This window comes from Crinia signifera, chromosome 3 (genome assembly GCF_055691185.1).
Source record: "Crinia signifera chromosome 3, ASM5569118v1, whole genome shotgun sequence".
In the NCBI taxonomy this organism is placed as follows: Eukaryota; Metazoa; Chordata; class Amphibia; order Anura; family Myobatrachidae; genus Crinia; species Crinia signifera.
The window spans coordinates 212120120-212146617 of record NC_139219.1 but is presented as its reverse complement, the minus strand read 5'-3'; the positions used below and the strand labels follow the sequence as shown (position 1 = coordinate 212146617).

Below are 26498 nucleotides of genomic sequence, written 5' to 3'. Positions count from 1 at the left end.
ATCATCATCCATATATAAATTCCAAAAGGATGACTTTATGAGTGACAAATTTTTATGATGTATTCTCTGAGCACTGCAAATCATATTCTAAACTAAAGGTATTGGCCCCGGTTTGCAAAAAAATATGTTATGTGGCAAAACATCTGCCTGCAATTTACAATGTATCACCATTTTGCTCTAGCAATTGTGACAGTTCGTGAATTCTTCCTATGCACATGCTGGGTGGTCTGGAAACTGTGAGTTATTTGTAGCCATCTACAAAGTAAGAATTTTTCAAAACCTGACTCCTAAGAGGGTGAAATGGAGTAAAATGTTTTATCCAACAAACCAGTTGAAACTCGGCACATCAGCTATTATATTTATCATTATCATTATTATCCTTATTATTATAAATAGTAGTAGTATTTTTTTAAATACATATCTGTAAAATATTTAAAATATTGGCTTCTTTTTCATTGATACATTATTATTAATCTGTTAGTTTACACTGTGAGCCTTGAAGCCTATGCCGCTACACATGTACCACTAGGGCATGATAGTACCAATCCATATCTGTAAATTGCCCGATGTCCTACAGTATCTTTACTTCTACCCTTTTTTATACCCCTACTGTATCACTGAGTTCTATATATAGCACACCACATGAGGATCACAAAGCAAAACAGTCCAATGATACGTAAGGAAATAAGGTGCATAAAACATATTTCCCTTAGTATCATCAATCCCTCTTTCTAGTGATGTTTTACTGTGCTTTACCAAAAATACAGTCTCTGTTTATGATCCATTATGTAATGATATAGACTATTGGGATGTTTGCCGCAATAGAAGCACAGCAGATGCAAAAGTGACTTTAAGGCCACACAGAGAGTCCTTATCCCGGATGATGGCTTTATTATTAAACACTAGTACAGGATATAATCTTAGAGATAACAGCCATAATCAAAGGTAATGTAGCAGTGGTATAAAACAGTGGAAAATACAGGTAATAACTGGTAAATTTACTGGGATGTTTGTTCTACTGAAGATGATATGTTGCATATCACAACCAATCAGATTATGTTATCTTCTACAAGGTGCTAAATAAATCAGAAGCAAAATCTAATTGTTATGGCAATATCCCATTTTTAATAGAACTCCTAGCTTCATAAATTTACCCCTAATGGGTATATTCAATTACAGTCAAAACTGCATTCTTGTCAGAAAGACGGCAGTTTTTGACTGATTTAGGTTGCAAGGGGTTCCGACCTATTCAATGTTGGCTGCTTTTTGCTGACAGGTCTGAATGCTCTGACCTGTCAGAAATCAGGTAGATCGGTGGAATAGCTGCGGATCCACCTATTTTGATGGAAATTTGTCCAAATCAGACAGGTTTTGGCCTAGTGTCTGGCAATCCCAATCCAACTTGAAAAGATTGAGGCAGCGAGAGACGGCCCAGGGTAAGCAGAAGCAGCTCACCTGGCACTGTCCTACCGTCCACCATCCACGAGCCCGCCACCTGCACCCTTTCACCATGCTTACCCATCCCGCCGCTGGGCTGGGTGAGAGCAGCTCATCTGCTAAATACTGTGCATCTGCACAGCACTGTATAACTCCATATGCAAAGATGGCAGCAGGCCTCACATTGGCACATTTAATCAGAGAGAACATCTCTGCTGACTGTAGGTTATAGCGACTGCATTTTATCCTGCATAAGAGACAGTATAGTGTACTAGTTTAAGGAACTCTTTCCAATGTCAAACAAATGCCCTTATACTATACACTATGTACCATGTAATTTTCTATTTACATTGTTATGGCTTTGTAGGGTGGAAAATGCCACAGGAAAAAGATTGTGGCAAGAAGAGCTACTAACTTTGTGCAGGTATATATACCTGCACAAATATAGCAGCTCTTCTTGCCACAATCTTTTTTCTTGACAAAGCCGCTGATACTGTGACGGGAGACATGGAAATGTGTCGGAGGCTCTATTCTATGAATGCATCAGAGGGATACCATACATAACGCAATTACGCCACAACATCTCAAGGCTACTCTGGATAAAGTTGTACCACAAAGGTGATTCAGCACTAACGACAGGGAGGCCCGAGAAGTGACGGGTGGCATCTGTAAGCTACCCCTGCTATAAAGTGTCTGGCCAGACGTATAAACTTGGACAGTTCTTAATATATCAATCTATACATGCAAATCTCAATGCTTCTAACGAAGTTCCACTACTAAACCGCCAATAGACTGCTTACTAACAAGTTGTTTCAGCTAAGCAAAGTCATTCTAATCCACTGACTATTATCAGTCTTAGGGAAAATGCATGCTTAACTAACATAATTAGTTTTTAATTAATATATTATTTCATGTGCTGCATATAGCCACAACCAGTTTATTGTTTATAACAATTGTTTTCTTTTTCTTTTATTACCCATGTATGTGTTTGATGTGATTTTATGATATTATGTCATTTATTGGAGGCAAATATTAATAAATGCCTTATTACTGATTAATTATCTGCGCAGTTCTATTTTTCACATTCTTTTCTTCCTTGGTTTTCTTGGGGGTTCCGAGCCATCCCCACTAGAACAGCTGCAATAGACGGTAAGGGATTTATTCCTAAATCAGTCTGGTCATATTTTATTATTGGTTGTAATAAGTCGATTTAAGCAGGAGTTTCTGCTTTATAGATATTTAAAGTAAATGACAGAGTGATTAAGAAAAGCTGTACACAAATACAGTCAAGGATTACATAAGAGAATCATTGTCCAACAATACATTTACTGTACCTTCACAAGTAGGTAATGAACCCTCAAATTGAAGCTGAGTAATAAGTTTGCAGGTTATGATGTCATTTCCTTTTAATGTAAACCCTTGATGACACTTGTATTTGACAAAATCCCCTAAAATAGAATGACAAATTAATATTACTTCTATATATATATATATATATATATATATATATATATATATATATATATATATATATATATATATATATACAAAAAAAACAGCAAATACCATAAACCATATGTAAAGTAAGAAAATCAGGAAAAAAACAGCTATCATGTTGGTATCTAAACTGAATTAACTTGAAAAGTTAGATGGAGCATCCAGTATCTTCATCCTGCAGCCCTTACAGCTTATGCATAGCAGCCTGCGGTATCCAAGCTTCACAGCAGACACACACCCTGCAGCTAGTTGAGCAGTACTGTACTTCTCGCAGCCAGTGGTCCTGCTCCCTAGGCATGACATCATGATGCTGTAGGGATTGGAGGCTGGGCTGGTACAGATCTCACCACTGCATTCCTGAAATGTGGGAATGCTGAAGGGCTAAATCTAAGTATGAAGGACCTCTGTACATAGACATAAATTGTGAGGGTTTTTTTGCGTACAGGGCATGTGCATCTGTGAATGTACATCATTTTGCATATCTCCATAATTTCAGCATAAATTATTGTCATAAATTACTACCTTCCTTTATAATTCCCTACTGCTTTTGTTTTTGTCCACACTCTCTCAGTCCCACAAAGGAGCACCCAGCGGCACACATCCCACACACTCTGATAGAGTACAGAGTGCTGAACAGCACGGGGCAGACAAATCAGAATGTAAAACTTACAAATGTCCTTTTTGGAAAGATAATCCTAGTTTTCCAAGATTTACACCAAGAAATGCACCTAGTTTGAATAACTGGCTAACTACTGTATATTGCAAGTTATAGTTTTCTGGGGGGGGGGGGGGGAACACATCATTTCCACTCTTATATGGTGTGTATACAACATATAAACAGTTACATTAGAACTGTAGAAGTAAATATCACAGCAGATTATACCTCGGCCATAATCCTTGACTACATTACTACAATACAGGTCGAGTATCCCGTATCCGAATATCCGTTATCCGAATTATTCCGAAATACGGACATTCCAGAAAGTGAAAAAAAATTTTTTTTTGCTAAAAACTCACTGGGGACATTTGTAACAGCACTACTGAGGACATGATATGTAACTGGCACTATATATGTACAAGAAAATGATTGCTTGGCATTCAAATTCAGTGCTGCGATAGTACACACATTTTGTTTCACGTTTTGAAACCTTGTTTTTTTGAACAAATAAAATATATTTGTGTGTATTTTATGTGGTAATAAAATATATTTGTGTGTATATTATGTGTTTATACAGCATAAATGCAAGATACTTCAAAATACATCATTGAAATATTAAAATATTCCGAAATACGGAATAATCCGTTATCCAAAATTCTCCTGGTCCCGAGCATTTTGGATACGGGATACTCAACCTGTATATGACTTTTCTGGGAAATAAGATGACAATATAAAAGGGAATTAAGTCATACACAATACCTATTTCAAAATCATCATTATCGGAAATGATATCAGCTTCTGGTACAACAGTTGGAGGCTGGCATTTTTTAAGTGGATATGCTGCAAGGCAAAAACAATGATTCCACACATTAGCAATAGATACATAAGGATAAGTTACAGAATGTTCAATATTTCTATAGTTAAAATGTGGAAATTCTACCACTAAATGTTCTCATATTGTATTCTATTACTCACATGAATTGTTTATCTGAATATTAGGCAATATTTCATTAGTGACATCCCAAAATAGGTGCCACCAAAGTGTCGGCTTTTCTACAGTGACAGGAGCCAGGTGCTGCAGTGTGATATTCTCCTACAGCTCCTGTCACAGAGGAAGAGCCAGCACTACCACCAGTATAGTCTCTGGGAGCAATCAGCATCTCTGGGGATGCTGTGCACAGCCCAGGAGTGACAGAACAGGGATCCTGCAAAGCCACACCCCTTCATATTAGGCAACATCCCTCTTTGGGAAGGCATGCTCCTGAGGTCACCTCTAAATTTTATGTTTGATAAGTTAAACACATTTGTATTAAAATACAAATTGCAATGTAGATACTACATAAAGGTAATATACAAGTAATTCTGTATCATTAGTATAGCAAACTGACCATGGAAATTAAGTACAAAGAATCCTCCAGTTGAAAAATCACTGTGAAATCTGATAAGTACTTGGTTAGTTGAGCTATAAGCTGTTTCAAGAGCTGTATTTCCACTGAAAACTCCAAGATGGGGTGAGTTCTGATCAATTCCATCCCTGCGAAAATTAAACATTTTATTAAAAGTATAAACAGTATCATAAAAAGAACAGTAATTACATAAACAGAGTTGGGTATGATTTCCTAACATTAAAAACAGTGATGGTCAAAATACCAACAAGCATTGCAAACAGTCAAAATAGTGACATGTTCAAAATGCCAAGGCAAATTCTGTGATAAAGCCCATGGCGAAACACGTGTCAACAGCACAAACTGGAAGTGGCCCTGTTCCTCTCTGGTGGCACCCAAGACCTCCGGCTCCAGTAGCGCTACAGTTGTCTGCCCGGCAGAGACCAGAGGTTAATTGTCTGCAGCAGGACACATAGAAAGACGGGACCTTGTGGCACTAGTTATAGCTGGAACGTCCATATGCCCATACCATGCATCACAGCAGGATCTAGCAATTATGACATAATTATAGGGGTAATTGGTTTCTTACCCTACTGCCCATTAACAGTGCTGAATAGAATATTAACAAGTGCAATCATCCCTTTGAATGGTCTGTCACTTTCAATGTAACCACTAATAGATGACACCTATGCATCTGTGCTCTAAATGAACTGTCTGCCATTTATAGTTTATACAATCTAACTACTACTAAGCAACACCTATGGATTTTTGTTCTATTTGGATTGTCTTTTTTTTTCAACTTACAGATGGAGCAGGGCTTGTCTTTGTCCGGCGCTCGCCAGATCCCTTGCGCTGGCGGCGCCGGCGATAGAGACTGAGACGTGCGTGCACCTCACACGCACTCGCGTCCCAGTATAGCCGTGGCTGGGCAGCATCTCCCTGCCCATCTCCACTTTGGGGAGATGCTGCCCAGTTCGGGGGGGGGAGGTCGGGGCGGTGAGGGGGACCGGTGGAGACGGCAGGGGAGGCCAAGCTCCATTGCCCCGGGGCACGTGGGCATCTCGTGCGCGCGCCCCCTGGAGGGAGCCAGTCGCCGGCGTGGACGGCAGTAGAAACACCATCAACTGCAAGGATAAGGCCGGCTCTATATGTATACTATTTAATTATTGTCAAGCGGCACACTTACTGTATGCACTTTTGTTGTATTTGATCTGTATTTCAATATATAACAATATATTGGTCACTTTTTTTTGCTGGGATATTAGTTATACTAAATGCTTGTCAATTGATTGCTGGATGGAATATAGTCTATAGAACTTGACTCTTGTATCTAATTCTTCCCTCACTAGGGCCAATGCATTTCATCTATGGTTTGATACACGTCTGACCATAAAAAGCAGAAGCCATAGTCCCTGTACAAAGACAGCAGAATCAAACAGATTCATTCCTTTCTACTTATCTATTTGGATACATGACTTTGGCCCTTATTCTGGTTGATTCGTCCGGAAACACATTTGCAGCCTAGTGAACGGTCCGCACATGGTTAGGGGTTCGGTCGCACGTGCGTCTCATGCACAAGGGGGGGGGGTGCGGGCGCAAGTGCGTCTCATGCACAATAAAGGGCACATTTGCCAGTGCTCATGTTACATACTGGCAAGTGCCTCCATTTAAAACCCCCACTATCCACGTCAGCCCGAGCATGGTAAGCGCAGTGAGCCCTGCGAGGAGACACGGTACACGTCCTCCCAACCTGTTCATACCTCCACTATCCACGTCGGCGTGGAGTTGATTTTATAAATTGTGGCGAGCACAGTGAGCCATCGAACCTGGAGCGTGACAAGCACAGCAAAAAATGAGCCTAAAGCGTGGCGAGCACAGTGAGCCCCGCGAGGGGACGTGGAATACATGTAAAGTGTTCATTTGTAGCCATTTCGAGTAGCCAGGCAAAATTGACCATCTTAAGAGGCCTACAAATGGGGAGATGCTGAAGCATTCCAAGTGATGCTAGATTGCTCAGAATGCTTCCGTAAGATTGCTCAGAACACAGCAATGTGTCAGCGCTGTGTGCTGAGCAATCTGTTAGGGCCAGTGTTCTGCAGTGAGAACATTGGCCCTGACTGATTTATATCCAGCATACTGGATTTTGATCTCCGGACGATAGTGACGGGGTCATGCATTGCTGTCACATGTGCCAATGCAGGGACATTTTCAAAGCAATCTAGTGAGATCGCTTTGAAAATGCCCATAAATCACTACATACAGTATGTAGGCCCCATCCGCCATGCCATATTGACACATTCAGGGAAAGAACTGTTGGGCCAAAATACATGTATTACTTTGATTTTTAAACAAACAATACAATGTAAAATTGTAAATTAACAATTTGGCAGAAGCATGGCACTTAACCAAAATCGATAAATGAGGTACCATTTTAAAGATTAAGTATGAAGTGAGAAAGAGGGATTGTCACCAAAAATCACCTTCTAGAAATAATATATATGATATTTGCATGTCTCCCTCTGGGGTTAAGGAGACATTGACTAATTTTCACCTTACCATTTTCTTTGTTCTGTTGGTTGTTTGCTTGTCGTGTTTATATTTGCTAATTTATTTGAAAAATAAGCCTAATTAACCCTTTCAATTCCAACGTCTAGTCAGGCTCAACAGCCCTACGCTAGTAGCAGATCCAATGGTGAGCCACTTTAAAATAAGAACATTTACAATCGTTCAACATTCAATGTAGACCATTTTTAATAAAAAAAAAAAATTACAATGAATTTATACCAGACTGTTTGAATTGCAAAAAAAAAATGTGGACTGAAAAAGGATAAAAGTTATATTTTAATAACAAATTATTTAATATAAATAACATAACATAATATCAATCATATAAAATAAAGAGTGCCTCCAGCATTCACTCTGTTTAATGTCATTATGACGACACAGTCAAAATGACAAAACATGTCATCATTTCAAAAGTCTATTTTTATTTTGGGTGTCAATGTCGATATAGGTCAACATAGACCCCTTTTATGTGTACCACGTTCCCTCGCAAGGCTCGCTGTGCTCAGCACACTACAATAATCTATGCCCACTTGGAAGTAAGAACAACTCGGTTTCAAAGAAAAAAATCCTAAAAAACTCATGTTGACTTTTTGACATATCTACATTTCAAATATCAGCACTTTGACCATGTTGGAATAATGAATGCTGGCATTTTGAACTTGTCTGTATTTTGTCTATCTGTGAACGGTTTTCGGTGTTTTGACTGTCGCAAATTACTGCATCCCCACAAACATATGTAATCACACACACTCATACCGTACATACATAACACAGAAATATACTATTGTACATGTATTATTATATAAGTATATGCTGAAATATTATTATGATTTTACTTTTAAAGTTATATAAGTTTTCCAAAGTTGCATACAGTGTTAGAAATTTTCTGAACATTTTTCAAGAATGAGCCTTATAACATACATTGTACTTTGCAACTGCATTCTTTAAAAACCTTCAGCCGTTACTCAATTGGAATACAAAAAGCACCATGTTGTTACCCAGGAGACCTTTGACAGCATGAAACATTCCTTTTATGTTGTCTTCGTAGTCAGCAATGTCTGAATTTTAACGGAATCCTCATCCTTTTGTGATGTGTACTCAAGTACATCAGAGATTAGCAAAGGCTTGTTTGAAATCATTTAACACATGGCCTTTTCTTCCTTTATCAGAAGCCTTTTTTGGCCACCTGAGTCTACTACATAAGTTTAGTACCAAATCCCAAAATGAAAACTGAATGTACAATAGCTCTTACAGTAACAAATGGTTTCAATTAAATTCCTTTATACAGTCTGTGGAAATACATGCTATGACTACATAGTGGGATTTACAGTATAGTGTCAGTGGGCTCCAGCTAAAGGAAGTACAATTGCTATTATAACAGTTATGTCGTACATAGTAGGAAATGTGGGTCATTAATTTATACTTTTAATGATATGTTAAATAAAGGTTCCCAAATTATTTTAAAATGAGCCTAAAGTAATAAATGATAATCATTATTAAATCATGAATATTACTGTTATGATTTGGGAAACATAAAAATATCTGATGTTTTCTCTTCAGCCTTAGGAGATTTGAACACTTTTTTTAGGTGTCTATGTTACTGTCTATTTATCAACTGTCCCTAACTTACAGGGGCACTGCCCGCTTCTAAAACTCAGAAAAACCTGTATCTATTTTTAAAAAATGAACAACTACAGAAGATAAGTCCTTTTGTGCATGTTTTGTTATCATCTATACTTATTATGAAGGTTTTATGAGTTATTTTTTTATTGAAAGTACAAAAGTAATTTAAATATAACAAATTATACTTTTATAATATGTAACATTGCATGAGAAACATTAGAACTAGGGATACTGAGAAAATGTCAATTGAAAACTGCATGACAAAAAAAAGAAAGTTAAATATTTTAAAATGTTGCAACCATGTAATTTATCTGTTTTAATGTAGTTAAAGGGGCGTACACACGGTCCAATGTACTTTCTATTCAATCAGGATTTTTTATGCAAAGATGCTTGGTGCCTCCAAGTCACATGGAGTGAACTAATTATGTGTATCACAGCTTGATGTTCAGAGGATAGATGTATGTGAAAACATCTGTATGTCCAAGTTTAAATATTAGTGCGTGGGTAAGAAAAACTGAAAAAAGTATATAGCACAGATATTGGGATCTACTGATGAAGGATCATTTGATCCAAAACACGTTAAGCATGTCTTGCTACATTTATTTCGGTACTTGTTTCCTAGAATGGCCACAATCGCGGGCATTGTGTACCTTTAAGTTAAGGTACACGATGCCCGCGATGGACCCGATTTCCTTTGAAATCAGGACCATTTTGCCGGCAAAGGGAAAATCGGGGGCATCGCGTCGGTAGCGACCATTAACATTGGCCCCGACGCGACCGACGCGATGCCCGCGATTTCCCCATAGGCTTCAATGTTAAAATTATTTTTAACATTGAAATCGGGAGCATCGCGTCGGTCTTGTGCCATTATAATGGCACAAGATGAGATAGACTTGATAAAGTCCATCTCACATAGTAAAAAATGTGAAATGGGCCAATATGACCCATTTCACATTATATATGGCCCCGTCGTCACCCCACTATTGACGTGAACCCGAAGCGTGGCGAGCGCAGCGAGCCCGCGAGGTGCGGCGGTGTGCGTCCTCCGACCTTTTCATTCCCCTACTATCCACGTCGGCGTGGAGTTGAGAATATAAAGTGTGGTGAGCGCAGCGAGCCCCGCGCGGGGACGCGTATACCTGTGAAGTTATACGCGTCCGCTCGCCACGCTTCGGGCTCGGTGGCTCGCTGCGCTCGCCACACTTTATATTCTCAACTCTATGCCGAAGTGGATAGTAGGGGAATGAAACGGTCGGAGGACGCGCACCGCTGCGCTCGCCACGCTTCGGGTTCACGTCAATCGTGGGGTGGGGTTTACACTGTAAAATTGGGGGTCTAGGGAATATTTTACATTGAATCCAATGTAAAATCGGGTCCCAGGGACCCTATTCACATTTTATTCAATAAAAAATTCGGGTCGGTCACGTCGGTCGCATAGCATGCGACCAAATCGCATGCGATGCGACCGACGCGATTTTTCCGACACGACCACCCCGATGGAAATCGGTGTGGCCATGCTAGGAAACAAGTACCTTTATTTCTTCATCCAGAAGGGACTTCAGACCAAATGGACCTTATTGATTTTGAGTGACCAGATCCAGAACTGGAACCTCTTGTATCAGCTATAAGGACATCCACGCTGTCTGCCTGACCCCTGATTTGACATGCTTTTATTCACTTCCACTTTGTAAATGTACACCCTTATTCAAATGTGTTTGTCTTTAAAATGATGCACTTTATCCTCTCTCTTTTTTTCTTTCCATATAAACATTTAAGAGAAGCTTTGGAGAAGCTGAGAGAAATAATTGCATATCATACAAACCTAAATTTGGATGTGAAACATCTGAAACCGCGGTGGAATACTATTGGTGACATTTATTCAATCACTTTGCACCTTGGTGCTAACCCTGCTAGTGCTTTATTACTTTGTATTTATTTCTTGTTAGCAGTCCACAGACATTAAATAACAGTTTTGGCATTTACAAACTGCAGATGACAGGCACTGCGACCGGCACATGCACAGTATCGGCCTCAGTACTGCCCATTTGCAGCCTCCGAGGCAGCCTATACAGGTATCCCTGAGGAAGGGAACACCTCCCAACGGGACTGCCTTGGGTGACTGGCAGGTCAAACTTCCAATAGGAAGTCACTAAAGCTAATGCATTCTCACAATCTGTATCTGGCTTTGTTTTTTCAGGGCAGTGGCAGAATTTACCGGGGGGGCTGCAATTCTGCCCATAGGTAGAAACTGCCACTGTTTGTAAGTAATTTAATCGAAGCTTATATGAAGACGTTAGCAATAACATTTAATAATGTACCCTTCAGCCAGGGTCATATCCAGGGGGAAGGGGGTGTGATAAGTGTGATCATTTCCCCTTCCTGCAGGTAGAGTATACTGCTGCAATCAGCAGCATCAGTCTCCCTGTAATTAATGCAGCCCAGCGTGGCTGGGGTGAAAGTATTTTACTAGCTGACAGTTACAATGTTATATTGGTGTAATTCTATCACTTTTCATCAGAAATATGTGTATTGTAAAATAATGTACCCCTTACTATATACTTTTACAGACATTAGTATGTACCATGGCTTCCCTATATAATTATTTTGGCACAAAAAGACTTTAGTTTATACTATCCTATTATATTTACACTAGATTGGGTAATATTACATATATATTTTATATACTTGTGCATTTACCAAATATTTTATATTTTCTATCCAACAGTTTTGCACATTTAAGTTCTCAGTAGAATATTTACTGTGTAATTTGTTCTAGGATATACAATGTTGTGACATGAAAAATGTGTTCCTCATACTCAATGCAATACATTTCACACTGTATTAACCATCCTTCCCATATTATTACTAATACAATCTCAAAGTATCAAAGAGAGAGGTAAAATGTTTGTGATTGATTACTTATTTAATGTGCACTATGCATGTATCTATAAAAATGGATTCGTTTTCCAAATTCATGTGCTGACCTTATGTGTTATTATTTTACTTCTTAAAAATGTCTAGCTGTAGTCCCGCATCCATTACATACTTGCAGAGTCAAGGAAAAATAATCAATTTAAAAGCAATTTATTTACTATGGGTCACATACCATACTGCAATGTAATCATTCACTTGTTCGGTCTGGAGTAAAGTAAAGTTAATATAAACCCCATGACCCTGAGGAACAGAAATAAACCAAGTACAGTCCTTTGAATTGGGATATTCATCGGGAAATCCTGGTGAATAAATGGTGCCATTCTCTGATGACACATTATATCCGCATGGTGCTGTAAGGAAAACAATGCACATTAAAATATAGAAAAACCTAGAAGATTTCATACTCATACAAACTGACGTGTATCAATTTGATATGTGATCAAATTGATACTAGGGTTTTTTTCTGCTAGGCAATACGGATTCAGTATGAAATCCCGGCGGTCGGGATCCCGGCGTTCAAAATCCCGACACCGGAATCCCGACCGCCAAAATCCCGACAAGGGGGGGACGTGGATCGCCCCCCCTTGCGGGCTTGCTGCGCTCGCCACGCTGCGGGCCCGGTGCCTCGCTACGCTCGGCATAGTTCAAGGGATTAAAATTGTATTAAACATATACCATTACTGGGAAAGAGTGACTCTTTACCTAATATGGTATATATTTAATACACAATTTTTATCATTTATTCATGTACCTCCTCCTTTGAACCTTAGAGTTGTCTTGGAGGTATCATGAAATAAAAGTTATGTTTTAAGTCCAAACTCATATTACAATTAGTCTGTGAAAATAGTCATTACAATATTGCATAGTGTGCTCTGGAAAAAGTTGTCTTTATATTTGCCCCATGTAAATAAATCACATTATTAGATGGCAATTACCCCAATAAAGATAAAAAATAAACAACCTGGCTTGACCAGTCTAATAATATAGACCACTCCTTACCCAATGGCAGTAATATTCTCACTGTTTGTACAGCTGACACCTAACCTCTTAGTACTCTTCATAAGTTACAGGACTTTTAAACAAAATTTCCAAATTTCATACATTTATGTGAAATCCATAACTGTTTACTATGTGTAATATGTCAATGTATGAAATTCAAATATAAGGTATAATCAATTTGATTAAAATCAATTATCACCAGCAAGTCATTACCAATACCATTAAATACTCTCATCATGAATAAACCTACAAGAGGGTATTCTCAATCAAAAGACCAAATTTTTACTAAATCTAATGGTGAGTTTTAGATTACTAATAGTAGTTAAAATCAAGACCTATTGTAAATGCCTTTCACTAACATGAAAAGTAGGGAATGGGATCAACTAATAGTTTTCTAAAATTCTCCCCATTGCTGCTTATCTAGCAGCATAAATGAAATCTTGTTTTTATATTTTTGAGATAGATATATATATACATATATTTATATATATATATATATATATATATATATATATTTATATATATTACAAAGTCCGGCGGCACTCAGAGTATAATAACACAGAAAGACAGCCAGAGGCAATATTCTGCCAACGTTTCAATTAGGTTTACTAATAATTTTCATCAGGGCAGGGTTAGTAAACCTAATTGAAACGTTGGCAGAATATTGCCTCTGGCTGACTTTCTGTGTTATTATACTCTGAGTGCCGCCGGAGTTTGTATTGTATGGGATCTGCTGGTTCCTAATTGCGGATGGCAACAGGAGGAGTACAGCTTTATAGTGAGTGCCAGAGCCCATCGACATATATATATATATATATATATATATATATATATATATATATATATAAATATATACTGTATCATTAGGTATATAAACTCCACAAACAGTGATAAACCAGAAAAACTGTTTGCTACTATGGGCAGAAGAGAAATAAAGATTTGCTGACATATCAAACAGAAAGGAAATTTAAATGAAGTTACCAACAAAGTCAGCTATACAAATTCAAAATATAATTTGTTTTATGGGGTTTTGGATAATGGATACACTTTATAAACAATGATAGCCATGGGTACTTATTTATTGTGTCAGAATAGCAAAAATCTCGAATGTAGAGGGTTTTTCACCTGGGTATGAGAATTTTGCTATTAAGTTGGGGTTTTGATTTGTTTTTTTGAGTGGTGGTTGATTTTTTTCTTTCAGCCCGGAGCATGACCAAACTTTCCTAAAACCATATTTTTTAGAAAATCCTAGAAAATGAATCAATCAAATACTGTCTATCATTTCTCTACTGCATGCTAGAAAATAATAGACATAATCTGATTGGCTGTTTTCATCACCTCTTTTCATTTTTTAAAGCTTTAGTAAAGTTACTCTAACTGCTGAAATGAGGTATTTAGTTGTTCTATCTTTGGATTTGTAGTGTTACCAATAGACATTGTTGCAGCCATACATTTTATATAACTGACCTTAATGTTTTCCTAAGCCCACAGTAGTTACAGAGATGTATATATTTCCAATAAGATCATATATTTTTATTACCATTTCAAAGAGCATTAAATTGCCCTAACTACAACACTGACAGGTAGAACCAAGGTGAAGAACAGAAAGGCTACATTCTATTATACTGCAGATATGAAAAATGCTTATGTTCCGCTTTACAAATAATGTAGCTATTAGTTTGGTTTAAATGAGGGTACAGTGTGTTACACTTCATTTAAGCCAGCCACAGTAAATGAGCATTGTTAGACTTTTCATGGGTACAGTAGTTATTGACTAGTTTTTGTCTTATGATTATTATCCTTAGCAACAAAGCTTTTGTGAAGTAGAAAAACAACAGACCCAGTCATTACACTATGAGGAACTGCTTAATACTTACACAGTAATAAAACATTAGGGTTAATGAATCACATAGCAAATTGTCCAATTTATGCCATCATACTTAGTTTTCTCTAGAGAGCATTACAGAATGCGCGAGTTACAATGCTTATCTCAAAAACAATAAATAATTGTATAAAAGCTTTGCTATTCATACAGATTCAATAATGTTATTTAAAAACAAGATTTTGTGATAACCATTGTCATTATTTGCAAAGTCAGACTTCAGTACATTCTGGTTCTCTATTAATTAATCTTAACAAAATGAGCCTTCAACATTGTTTTGCGAGACACTAAAAAAGAAGTAATTGGCAGACAAGCTCTCAGGATAATGCACTTACCTTCACATTTTGGAAAAGGATAGTTCCAATTCCTATTAATACCATGTTGGCAAGTAAGAACAGCATGTCCTATCAAAACATATCCTGGATAACATTCAAAAGATATTGATTGTCCAACGCTATAATCAGAATTAATGATGTACCCATTCTTAAAAGGATGAGGATCAGGACAGTTTTGCAATTCATATGCTGAAAAATAAAGCCAACACTTGAAAAAAGATAATGATAGTCAGGGACAATTTGAGAAGTTCAACCTTTCATAAAACAATATATAGTAAGTAATAGCAAACACTATTGGCACAATGCAACACAGGGCCAGAGTTATGTAACAGCATTTTAACAGTCATCGTCAGTAATTGAACTGTTTGTGTTTGTATAATCTGTTTGTGTTTGTACAATTGTCAAGTTTATTCTTTTGTTTAGGTGCAAAATAATCCGTAAAAACTATTCAACACTGCTCTTGGCACTTATGAATTTGAATTTATACTTACTAAGCACTACATTTCAAACCAATGTTTTATGCAGCAAGAATAGTCATAAAACATATATAAAAGTATCAGTTCCTTAAATGTATGAGCCCATTATGGCAGCTACTACACTGAAATGTGTATGAATTTTGGATCTATAAAAGAAGTAAAAAATAAATATCTGCAAACCAGTCACATGAAATTACAGAGCATAAGCCATTAAAACAAGAAAACTAACAAAACAGCATGTTTACACTGTTACCAAAGTACACAGTGTTTTTATCCTGACAATATGAATTTAATGGAACATTCAGAATTTTTAGAAAGTTTGGTATAAAAGTTAAAAACCAAAAAAAACTTTAATAAAGTTGTCATTTGAATAAGGTAGTAAAACAAAATGAAGAAAATATGTAATACGCATTTAATGTACAAAACATAATAGCAATACCATTTGCAAGATATCACGAGCAGCTTTAGAAAGTGTTCTGAACTTCAGTATTACATTATTAACCCATGGCTATCATGACTAACACTCTCCACTAAATCTTAAAACTTTGACCATGGTTGAAAGCCGAGTGTTTTTTCTGTTTCTATTTTAGCTATGCTCAGCGGAAAATGACAGTAATAATTCAAGGTTGTTGTTTTTGCAACCTGCATCTGTATTGTTGTAACCTCAAAGACTTATTTATTCTTAGAAGCTTTTAAAATATATGTGCACTGTTTTAGAACTCAATAGCAAAAATAAAACTATTATTTGCTATCTATTATTTGTTAGTGTATCCTGCATTTAAAAAGTTTTTTTTACCAAGTATGGGAATGGAAATATGAAATGTTCTTGGTGAGTCAGCTTTAAATTGAGTCTCATTTTAAAGGTTGGAAGACAAATTTAATAAGCATATGAAAATAGCTTTCTACAGCTTTTAAATGTCATTCTCAAGGAAATAAAATCAAATTGAACATTTAATGTGTATATGCATATATTTTAACTTGATTGAGATATATATTAAAAGTGGTGCATATGAAATTAATCAGCACAGTTACTTGGTGTGGCCAAGCGTTACGTCTTTTTTGGCACATAACATGTCCGACTCTAGTGGAGTTGCATGGCTCACTCACGCCAGGCATCTATTGCCATGTGGCAAACTGAGACTAAACTTTTGAGGCTACATCTATAAATGTGGTTGTTAGCTCTGATACCTACAAGTGGTGATTTACAAACTGCATGCAAAATCTATGATTTCTAAATTTCAACTTTAGGACAAAATATGCATGATAAACTTCATATGGAGACTACACAATCCACTTTTTGTATTTAATCATCGTGGTTTAGACTCTGTGCTTTGATAATCTTTTTAATATGCATACACAATGTTTATTTGGCTTAATTGTTTTCTTTCATTGTATTACTTAATAATTTGCACAGTATGTGTTGTCAGTATATTAATTTACCTTGATATACCAGCTTAAACCCTTGTCGATTTTCAGAATGATCACTGAAAAAGTGAATGAGAACTTCATGGGTCGTGCTGAGCAAAGACGATGGAAGTTCAGTACCACTAAACTGCCCAATTTGAGAACTTGTATGATAAGGTCCATTTTGGATTTCAAGAATGTCATGATTTGCTTCAGTTGAAAAATTTTCAAATTGTATGTGAACACCTGTAAATAGAAATAATAATAATAATAATAATAGACAATAACAGTAGTAGTAGTAGTAATAATAATAATAATAATAATAATAATAATAATAATAAACACAGAAAATTGATGCATACATTAATGATAATACCTCACCAAATCTAGACTCCAAAACAATAAATGAGGTTATTTTTAAATAATCTAAACCATTGGCTTCCAAACTGGGTGCCATGACAACCTGGGTTGTTGTAAGATACTTGAAAGAGGTATCATGGAGTGGCAATACAAGACCTAATAAAAATATTTGTGGTCCATGTGGACAAACCAAAGTACAATCCAGTCCATCCCCACATAACTGAACCTAACGAAAACAACTAAGCACAATTGAATTTATAAAAAAAAAAATATTCAGAATTTTTCTATAATAAAATGTAGGCCTAGGGGTGCCATTAAACAACTGTATAAAATGTACCACATAGGAAGTTTGGGAACCACAGATTTAAACCATTCAGTAATTAATGCATACGGAAGTATAAGTTATAAGGTGCTGTACAGTCCATATAAACTACTCACAAAGTGACCGAATTGTGATCTTTGTATTTTTTCTTGATGTACCTAAAGCCTTTAATGCACATATCTTCTTGTATATAAATTTGTAGACATATGTAATCATGTTTTAACATTCCACTGAATAAAGGGCCTAATTTGCATCCTGATCGCTGAGCTGCTTATCTTTGGAGCCCAGCGGTTAGGTAAATGCTGCCCCAACAGTGTAAGCCCACCCATGTGCACAGCTGCAAATCTCTGCAAATAGATTCAAATCCACTCACCATTGGATGATGTCCTGACCATCGCTACCATGCTCACTTCTTGCCTCAGGTCTCCTTACCTGCACCTCATGTCACCAGTATGTGCCCCCCTCCCTCTAGAACAGGCCATTACCATTAAATGGCATTATTCTAGGTTCCATCAGAACCGATATCTCATCGCATCGCATGCCATACAATAATGGCATGCGATGCAATGCGATTTTTTATCGCATCCTATCTTTTTAATGGATTCACTGACACAGAGCGGTGAATACATTACATAGGAAAATCGCAATGCATCGCATGCCATACAATATGGCATGCAATGCAATGCGATGCGATTTCACTACCCTGAATAGCCCTCTACGCAAATGGAGTAGTGGGCGCCGTGATAACACACAAGTACCAAATATAATAATATATTAATAATAATGATCAACTTTTTTGCATTGTCTCAGTAGCCACAGACTTACTCGGTGCTGTGATGAACCACGACAGATGGGGGCCAGAGCTAATATCAGAGGTCCTCCCTTCAAATGCTTGGGTCCGTCTGCATTTTTCCCAGACACTCAATGAAAATGTCCGGGTGTCACTCCCAAATGCCGGCTGCCTGTCAATCACCCTGCGTATGGCCAGTGTTACAAAGCCGTTGCTCTCATGCATGCTAACTACAGTATAACCCAATACTTGCTCAGGCTATGAATTGGCAGCCCAGCGATTGGGTCTGAAATAGGCCTATAGATTATGCCTAATAAAAAGATTAAATCTGAAGCCTATTTAGGAACCTAAATAAAAAATACTAGGAATCTCAGTTTCTGGTTTAACTCTGTGAGTGCCAAGGGAATTTGTCAAAATTGGAGTGAAAATTGCCAAGCAAACATTTTTATTCATCATAATGACCTGTAATATTTACCTTATATAGGAAATATAATTTTTTTTTTACACATTTGTTATTTGAATTTATATAACAAATGTGAGTAACGCTGGAATTTTTAGCCAAAAATTTTGCATATCTTCCACAGAGATGTTGGCACTCATGTTATGGGCATCTCGCATATGTTTGCATATTTAGAAGATATTTTTCTCTCAGAGGGTTAATTATTCTATATATGTATCACAAAATAATTATTGCTACATCAGGATCTATATTTAAATAACCACAGTATAAGGTTACTAAATCTTAGCATTGAATGGAAACTAAAAACAAAGCATTCTCTACATCCCTATTGAAAAACATGATGCAGTATATATTAATATTTTTCTGTGATACGATTTTATTATTTTAGTAGGTATTATGCATGAAGTTAAAAAAATTACTTTTTGATAAAGATTTAGGGGGTATTCATTCCTGGTCGTGCTCCCGCAGCCATCTCCCGACAGGGGAGATGGCTGCTGGGCCCTATTCAATGCTGTCTTCCCCGACAGCATTGAACAGGGGTTCTCGGCAGAACGAGCCTGACAGCACAAGCTGTCGGGCTCGTTCTGCAGAGAAAAGCGAAAAATAGGCGAGCTCCCGGCCGGAGCTCGTCTATTTTCATCCTCAGCTCGCGGAAACGCCCCCTTCTCGCTGCATGGTGGCCGGGACATTGAATCCCGACTGCCGAGCTCCAGGCGAGCAAAGCGAGAACGGGACAGGGGCATGGCTGTCGCGCTAGCTCGACAGCCGTGCCCCTGACATTGAATACCCCCCTTAGAGGGTGATGGGTGTCTCTATATGTTTAATGTGCACTATTTCCGTTATATGATTATATGACTTTTTGATTCCTTCACTTCTTATTCTTACAGTACAGTATGTGCCTCACCTTCTTTTGCAATAGGAACACAGTATGGAATTATATCCTGTTCCTCTCATACAGCAATTTCTAAGAATTTCATTGATTGTTTTTACTGGAAGAGTAAGTTTAATGTTGAATAAAAGTGTTTTTTTTAGGGACCTATGGTGATTTGGATTGGATTTCTTACAGCCCTTTAAAACTTAAGAGAAAGTATACTATAGGCTTTTATTACTACAGTATAGGTTTTATTAATGATAATACGAACCATAGCCAACTGGCAATATCATCTTCCAGGTGCAATCTAAATTACTTGGGTAGTTTCCTGGAAAGCCTGGGCTTAAAATCACTCCACCCATATTCGTCAATGTTCCCCCACACTTAGCTATAAGAGAAAAAATACAAAAAGTAACACATTGTTAAATAACACAATCTTGAAATGTACTTATAATGTTTTGGTATTGAAATAAAGAATTATGCTTTAATAAACTCTCAACTTGTCATAGTAACTGACAAATAAATGACCATAGCACAATTATAAACAAAAGGAAACATAAAATTATTTCAATAGGTTTTTCGGCTAATTTTAATAAGGGTTGTGTTAAAGGCATAGTACTGGAACACAAAGCAATCTTGTTTAATATTCTTAAAATGAGGAAATGTAATTGTCCAGTGCTATACATTTCTCTATCATACAATACTTATTAACAATCTTTATCCTTGTGTTTCCATTATCTCTATGATAACAAACTCAATGACATTACATTTTTAATCATCTTTTTCCTTTCATTGTAGTGTGTTTACTATAACCTTTTATGTTATTTTGTAAAATGTAACTACAAAGATGTTTATTTATTATCAAATATACAGTACAGTGCACTGCATTCTATCCTTGGACTGAAATTTAAAGTTAGTGACCATTATTTTATTTACCTTTTTAAACATTCATTTTGTTTCACATATAACGCTTCTAAATGTATTATATTCACACAATTTCAAGAACAATTAAAGGAATGAACTGGTGAGTTTAAAGTGAATCATACTTAAATAACATATTCTTACCAATACAAAGCGGTGAAGGATAATTCCAACGACGAACTGTCCCAGGCATGCATGATATATGTGAATGTCCCTGTTGATAGTGAAAAATAAACAAACAGCAATATCATGAACTCATACGTAAAGTTGTTGTTTGACAAAATTAAAGCTCATGTATATGGAAAGAATCTTTATTGAAAAGGGTGGTTATTTGTTAATGAGGTATCTCATAAGGTAGCCTAAATATACATAGTATATACATAGTATTTGCATGCTGCTTATATATAATTAGCCTCATCCATTTTCAATGGTTTATAGCCACAAATTTATATAAATATACTTACTAATCTGACCTACCTACCTGTAATGTATATCCAGGCTCACATTGGAAAGATACCACATCATTAACCATGTATCGGTCCCCAATATTTATACCATTGGTTGGTACCAAGGGTTCTGGGCAAGCAGTAAGTCCAACAGCTATTGAAATAGAACAATATTAAACTGAAATGAATTATAATAGTTGGTTTCTTTACGATAATAAGAAATGTTAACATAGTGCTCTACAAGAAAAATAATAATAATATAAGCATGGTCACAAATCTATTTATATTTTAAAATTAGTAAACCTTTGTACAATGATAAGGTCTCTTAAATGGGACATGCAAAATCCCAGCACTTACATATATCCATGACCTGTGTGTTCCTTAACAGTTGTAGTTATCTGAAGCAATGGCTATGACTGAATGATTTAAGCTGTGTACACACGGGGGCGATTTCAGCACATATCACTGGCAAAATGGTCGCTGAGCGACCATATTGCCAGTGATTTCATGTGCTGTGGGAGATAAATCACCAGGAGCACACTCCCGCTGTCAGCCCTTCATGGTTGCCGGTCGCAGGAGCATGCTCCTCTGATTATGGCTAAAAATTGCTGGTCACTGGTGCACAATGCACTATGCACCAGTGACCAGCAATTTCTAGTCAAAATGAGATAAGCTGTGTACACGTGGGGGCGATAGGGGCTGAAATCGCTGGAAATATGGTCGCAGGCCACCATATTGCCAGTGATGGCAGTGTGCGGGTGCGCGCTCCCGTTTTCAGCCCCTTTCTAATTGCTGATTACCTCTGCGGCACCGCCAGCAGAGGTTCCCTTTCATCAGCAACCATCTCTGGTCGCTGATGAAAAGGAGAAACTGAGCAATATATAGCTCAGCCATATATTGCTAGCAATATATGGCTGAGCAATATATCTCCCCCGTGTGTACGGGGCTGTAGAGACAGAATAGCTTGCAATTTTCAGCCAAAATCGCTGGTCGCTGATGAACAGTACATGGAGCAATATATTGCTGAGCAATAAATTGCTGAGAAATTTTAAGGCAAAATTGCTCAGTGACCAAATCGCACCATGTGTACACAGCTTCAGAATTGCTGTATCAGACTTCATTTGCTTTCAAAAGTAGAGAGCACTTCTGAAGGTGATTTGTAAAAAGTTCTGTGGCTAAAATTGAATGCTATGACCCTGCTTAATGGAGGAGAGAATAACCACTAACATAATACAGTATTATGGGTAAGCAAAGCAATGTAATAAAAATCACTTTATGTGCTGTGTAAATATTGTACCACTAATTCTGTGCTCAACACTAAAATTTGTACCAGCTCTATTTATGAAGCTAATAGGCCATGCAAATCATATAGTGAGAGCTGCTTCCTTGGGATTATCACTTTATAGTAAATATGCTAGTAAGTCTACATCTCAGGAGATCTCACAGATATTGCATTTGGTACTGTCAGTATCATAGTGCACAGTTGTACCCATACAATATACAATATCAGGATGCAGTGAGTGAGCTACTGTATTTATCAAGCTCCAAATGTGATTCAAAATAACACACAACGATGTGCACAACTGCACAGCAGTGTGCTACTGAGCAATCTTTCCTGGCCAGTGTTCTCCGTAAAAACATTGGCCCTGAACCTGGTGATTAACTAAAATTATCCAGCCTGCTGAATATTAAGTGCTGGGCTGATAGCGACACATGGGGCCACGCATAGCTATCGCTATGCCCCTACATATGGAATAATGTAGGGGCATTTTCTAAGCAATCTAGTGAGATCGCTTAGAAAATGCCCCTTAATCGCTTTGTGTGTAGGTCCCATAACACCACCTCCAGATAAAAACTTTTGGCATTGCTATTAATGGCAAAACTTAAAGCATATTAGATTTGTCAGGACAGCTACTTATCAGAGTAGCTGTCCTAACTAAATAAGTCATTAATCACATTTAGCTGTTAATTACTGCAGCTAATTAGCACAGCCAGTGGTATTCTAATTGCCACAGCTCATTAGGGAGTCTGCACTTAATGGGGGGGGGGGGGGGGTTAGCCTGCCTCTGCCATGAGAAACCAAATCCCCAATGAGTCATCTCAAAAGCCACAGAGGTGGCTGTGAAGGTGTTTCTGTGCAATACAGGGTAATGGGGGGGGGGGGGGTTGGTCTGCCTGCCTCTGACACGAGAAACCAAAATTCCCAATGAGTCATCTCAAAAGCCACAGAGGCTGCTGTGGAAGTGTTTCTGTGCAATACATGGTAATGTACTGTATGGTAAATATGGGATATAATCATATTCCCACCATGGCCCTAACTGTGCGGATTTTGTATATTCTCCCCGTGCTTGCTTGGGTTTACTCTGGGTACTCTGGTTTCCTCCCACAATCCAAAAATATACTGGTAGGTTAATTGACTCCCAACAAAATTAACCCTAGAATGAATGTGTGTAAATATGGTAAGGAATATAGATGGTAAGCTCCACTGGGGCAGGGACGGATGTGAATGTTCAAATATTATTCAACTGCTTAATTAGATCAGGGTCATTTGGGTAATTTCTGTTGGCATTATTATTTAAAAAGAGTAAACACAGTTATTTGACAGTAAATGGCTTCACTTAACCACTAACCATGAGTGAAAGAAATGTTTGTGAGTTATCATTCATATTCTCTGACAAATGGCCAGAAAATCACCAATTATCCCAGGGTATATAAACTTATTAGCACAACTGTATATCCTGCTGTGGATCCATGCTGTGCACACATACTCATTTTATTCACTATTAATTAACGGTGGTAATTATCTATTGAACTTTAGCTCAGTTGAGTTTATACCTTATTCTCTGAAAAGAATTGCAACAGTGGATAATCCCTATATTGCTCATTTGGATGCTCCAAATATGTACAGTTTTATATACACTTTATTGGATGATAACTATGGATGGCAAATAGTCATATCAGTTTTAATTATTGCCCCTGATGAAGTCATGGTTATGATGAAACGCGTCGGACTATCTGAATTGACCGAATTATGTACTCTAGCAATCTGCCAAAAAATGTATGTTGTACAAACACATCAAACACATGAAATACACACACATATATTTTATTGTGCATAAATAAGGTTTGAAAATTAAACAAAGTTTGTGTCCTATCTCAGATACTGAATTTGAATGTCAAACAATCATTTTCTTGCACATATTTAGTGGCAGTTACATATTATTGCGCCTGAAATGTTGGCACAGACTTTGTGTTTTGTGTCTCCTACACAGCCGTAAATAAATATATATATATATTGCAGGGGGAATCCGCACTCACGGCCAGCCCAAGTCAGCGTGTGGGGTGCTCAGCTACAGAATATTGCTAGGATATTCCAACTATAGTACTGGGGTAGAATCAAATGATCCACGAAGAGCACTCACCAATCAAATGTAACAATTTTAATGGTACTTTTTTTGCAGGGTATAATAAACCTTACTGTTGCAGGCAGTCAGTCGACGTTTCGGCCACTAGAGGGCCTTTGTCAAGACAATTCAGCATAAGTCAGCAGATACGTCCGTACAGCTCAAGAGCTGTACGGACGTATCTGCTGACTTATCTGCTGACTTATGCTGAATTGTCTTGACAAAGGCCCTCTAGTGGCCGAAACGTCGACTGACTGCCTGCAACAGTAAGGTTTATTATACCCTGCAAAAAAAGTACCATTAAAATTGTTACATTTGATTGGTGAGTGCTCTTCGTGGATCATTTGATTCTACCCCAGTACTATATATATATATATATATATATATATATATATATTTTTTTTTTTTTTTCTTTATGTCGGCACTCCACTGAATCAACTGCCCCGGTGCCATAACAAAAGTTAATGCAGGTATCCAGAAATGAAGGCACTCGGAGACTGTATAATGAAGACAAAGTTATATCTGTATTGAGGTTGTTGAGTACTTTCGGGAGCTCAGTCCCGTCGTTAGAACCCTATACAGTATATATATATATCTTCAAGCTTTGATACATAGCCCCCTTAATATCTACAACATATTGATAGTACATATTATGTAACTACAGTAGATTTTAATTACTGAGATAGGCCATTTGTAGCATTCAATTGTATGGATATTTTAAAGTTATTGCAATGAACAGCACAGGTGGCTTTATTGTAGGATGTTTATATGGGTTTCAAATGTGTTTATAACATGGACATATTTAGCAATCTCTTTAAGTACCTAACACACCTACAAAAATGGATTTCAACACTGTCTCATATCAGTGATGTTTATCACAGAGGAAAGCAATAAGCAAATAAAATGGCCAATAACATCAGATACTACAGTCCCTACTGATTGCAATCTTAGGCTCAGGTGGTAAAGAAATTTGATAACATATTAATCACTTCTGATCTGATACAGCACAAGTGCTAAAAAGAAACAATTAGAAAAAGAATCATATATATTCAAGCTACAGAGCGACAGATTTAATATATTCTCAGAGAACAGGGAATGTTTTCTAAGATCCAATCAGATATACTGTAGGGGAAAAGAATTCAAGTATCTTCCTTATCATTTCTTGACACTTTTTGTTTAGCTGGAAAACTACAGGATGTTTTTGTCTTTCAATCCACAGTGGTATAGGAGATACAAAGAACACAAGAGGTAGCATTCAATGCCAAATTTTCTAAATTGTATATCACATACAGCAGCAAATTGAGAGGTAGGTCCCATAGTATTGTTTTCAGCCATTCTAATCACTGAGGTGATCACCTAGGGAAGTCTTTAGATTTTCCCCTCTGCTACACTATTCGAGGTGTTCAGGAATCCTGGGGGTACATTTACTAAAGCTTTAAAAATGAAAATATACTACTGAAGTGGGGAAGAAAATGAACCATGCAGTATATTATGACATACTGTGTATAGCAACAGAGCATTTCCTTTTATGCTATCACATCCACTTCTGGGCTTGTGCACTTTCCTTTGAGTGAAATATATAAACTATTGCAGTACAACACTATTTGTGCTTCTTAGTGAAATGTAATGTCACTGTAAAATTGCTGATTTTGCATTTTATTGTGCAGTGAGTTATCACTCTGGGTTTACCCAGATCCTCCATCTTTTTCCCATCCACACCAGAGGATAA

The 26498-nt window shown here is 37.2% G+C and overlaps 1 protein-coding gene across 2 annotated transcripts in view; it reads right to left on the bottom strand.

The window, feature by feature from the left end:
• Window positions 1–26498, bottom strand: part of CSMD1 (CUB and Sushi multiple domains 1) — a 1658539-nt gene that overhangs the window by 184135 nt on the left and 1447906 nt on the right. For both annotated transcript variants that reach the window (XM_083177358.1, XM_083177357.1), the window contains exons 38-46: window positions 21401–21519; window positions 21064–21133; window positions 20270–20386; window positions 17232–17441; window positions 15316–15504; window positions 12272–12449; window positions 4981–5126; window positions 4352–4432; window positions 2772–2885 (exon numbers count right to left, since the gene is read on the bottom strand). In XM_083177358.1, coding sequence (XP_083033484.1) covers window positions 2772–2885; window positions 4352–4432; window positions 4981–5126; window positions 12272–12449; window positions 15316–15504; window positions 17232–17441; window positions 20270–20386; window positions 21064–21133; window positions 21401–21519 — 1224 coding nt within the window. The remainder of the gene's footprint in view (window positions 1–2771; window positions 2886–4351; window positions 4433–4980; window positions 5127–12271; window positions 12450–15315; window positions 15505–17231; window positions 17442–20269; window positions 20387–21063; window positions 21134–21400; window positions 21520–26498) is intronic.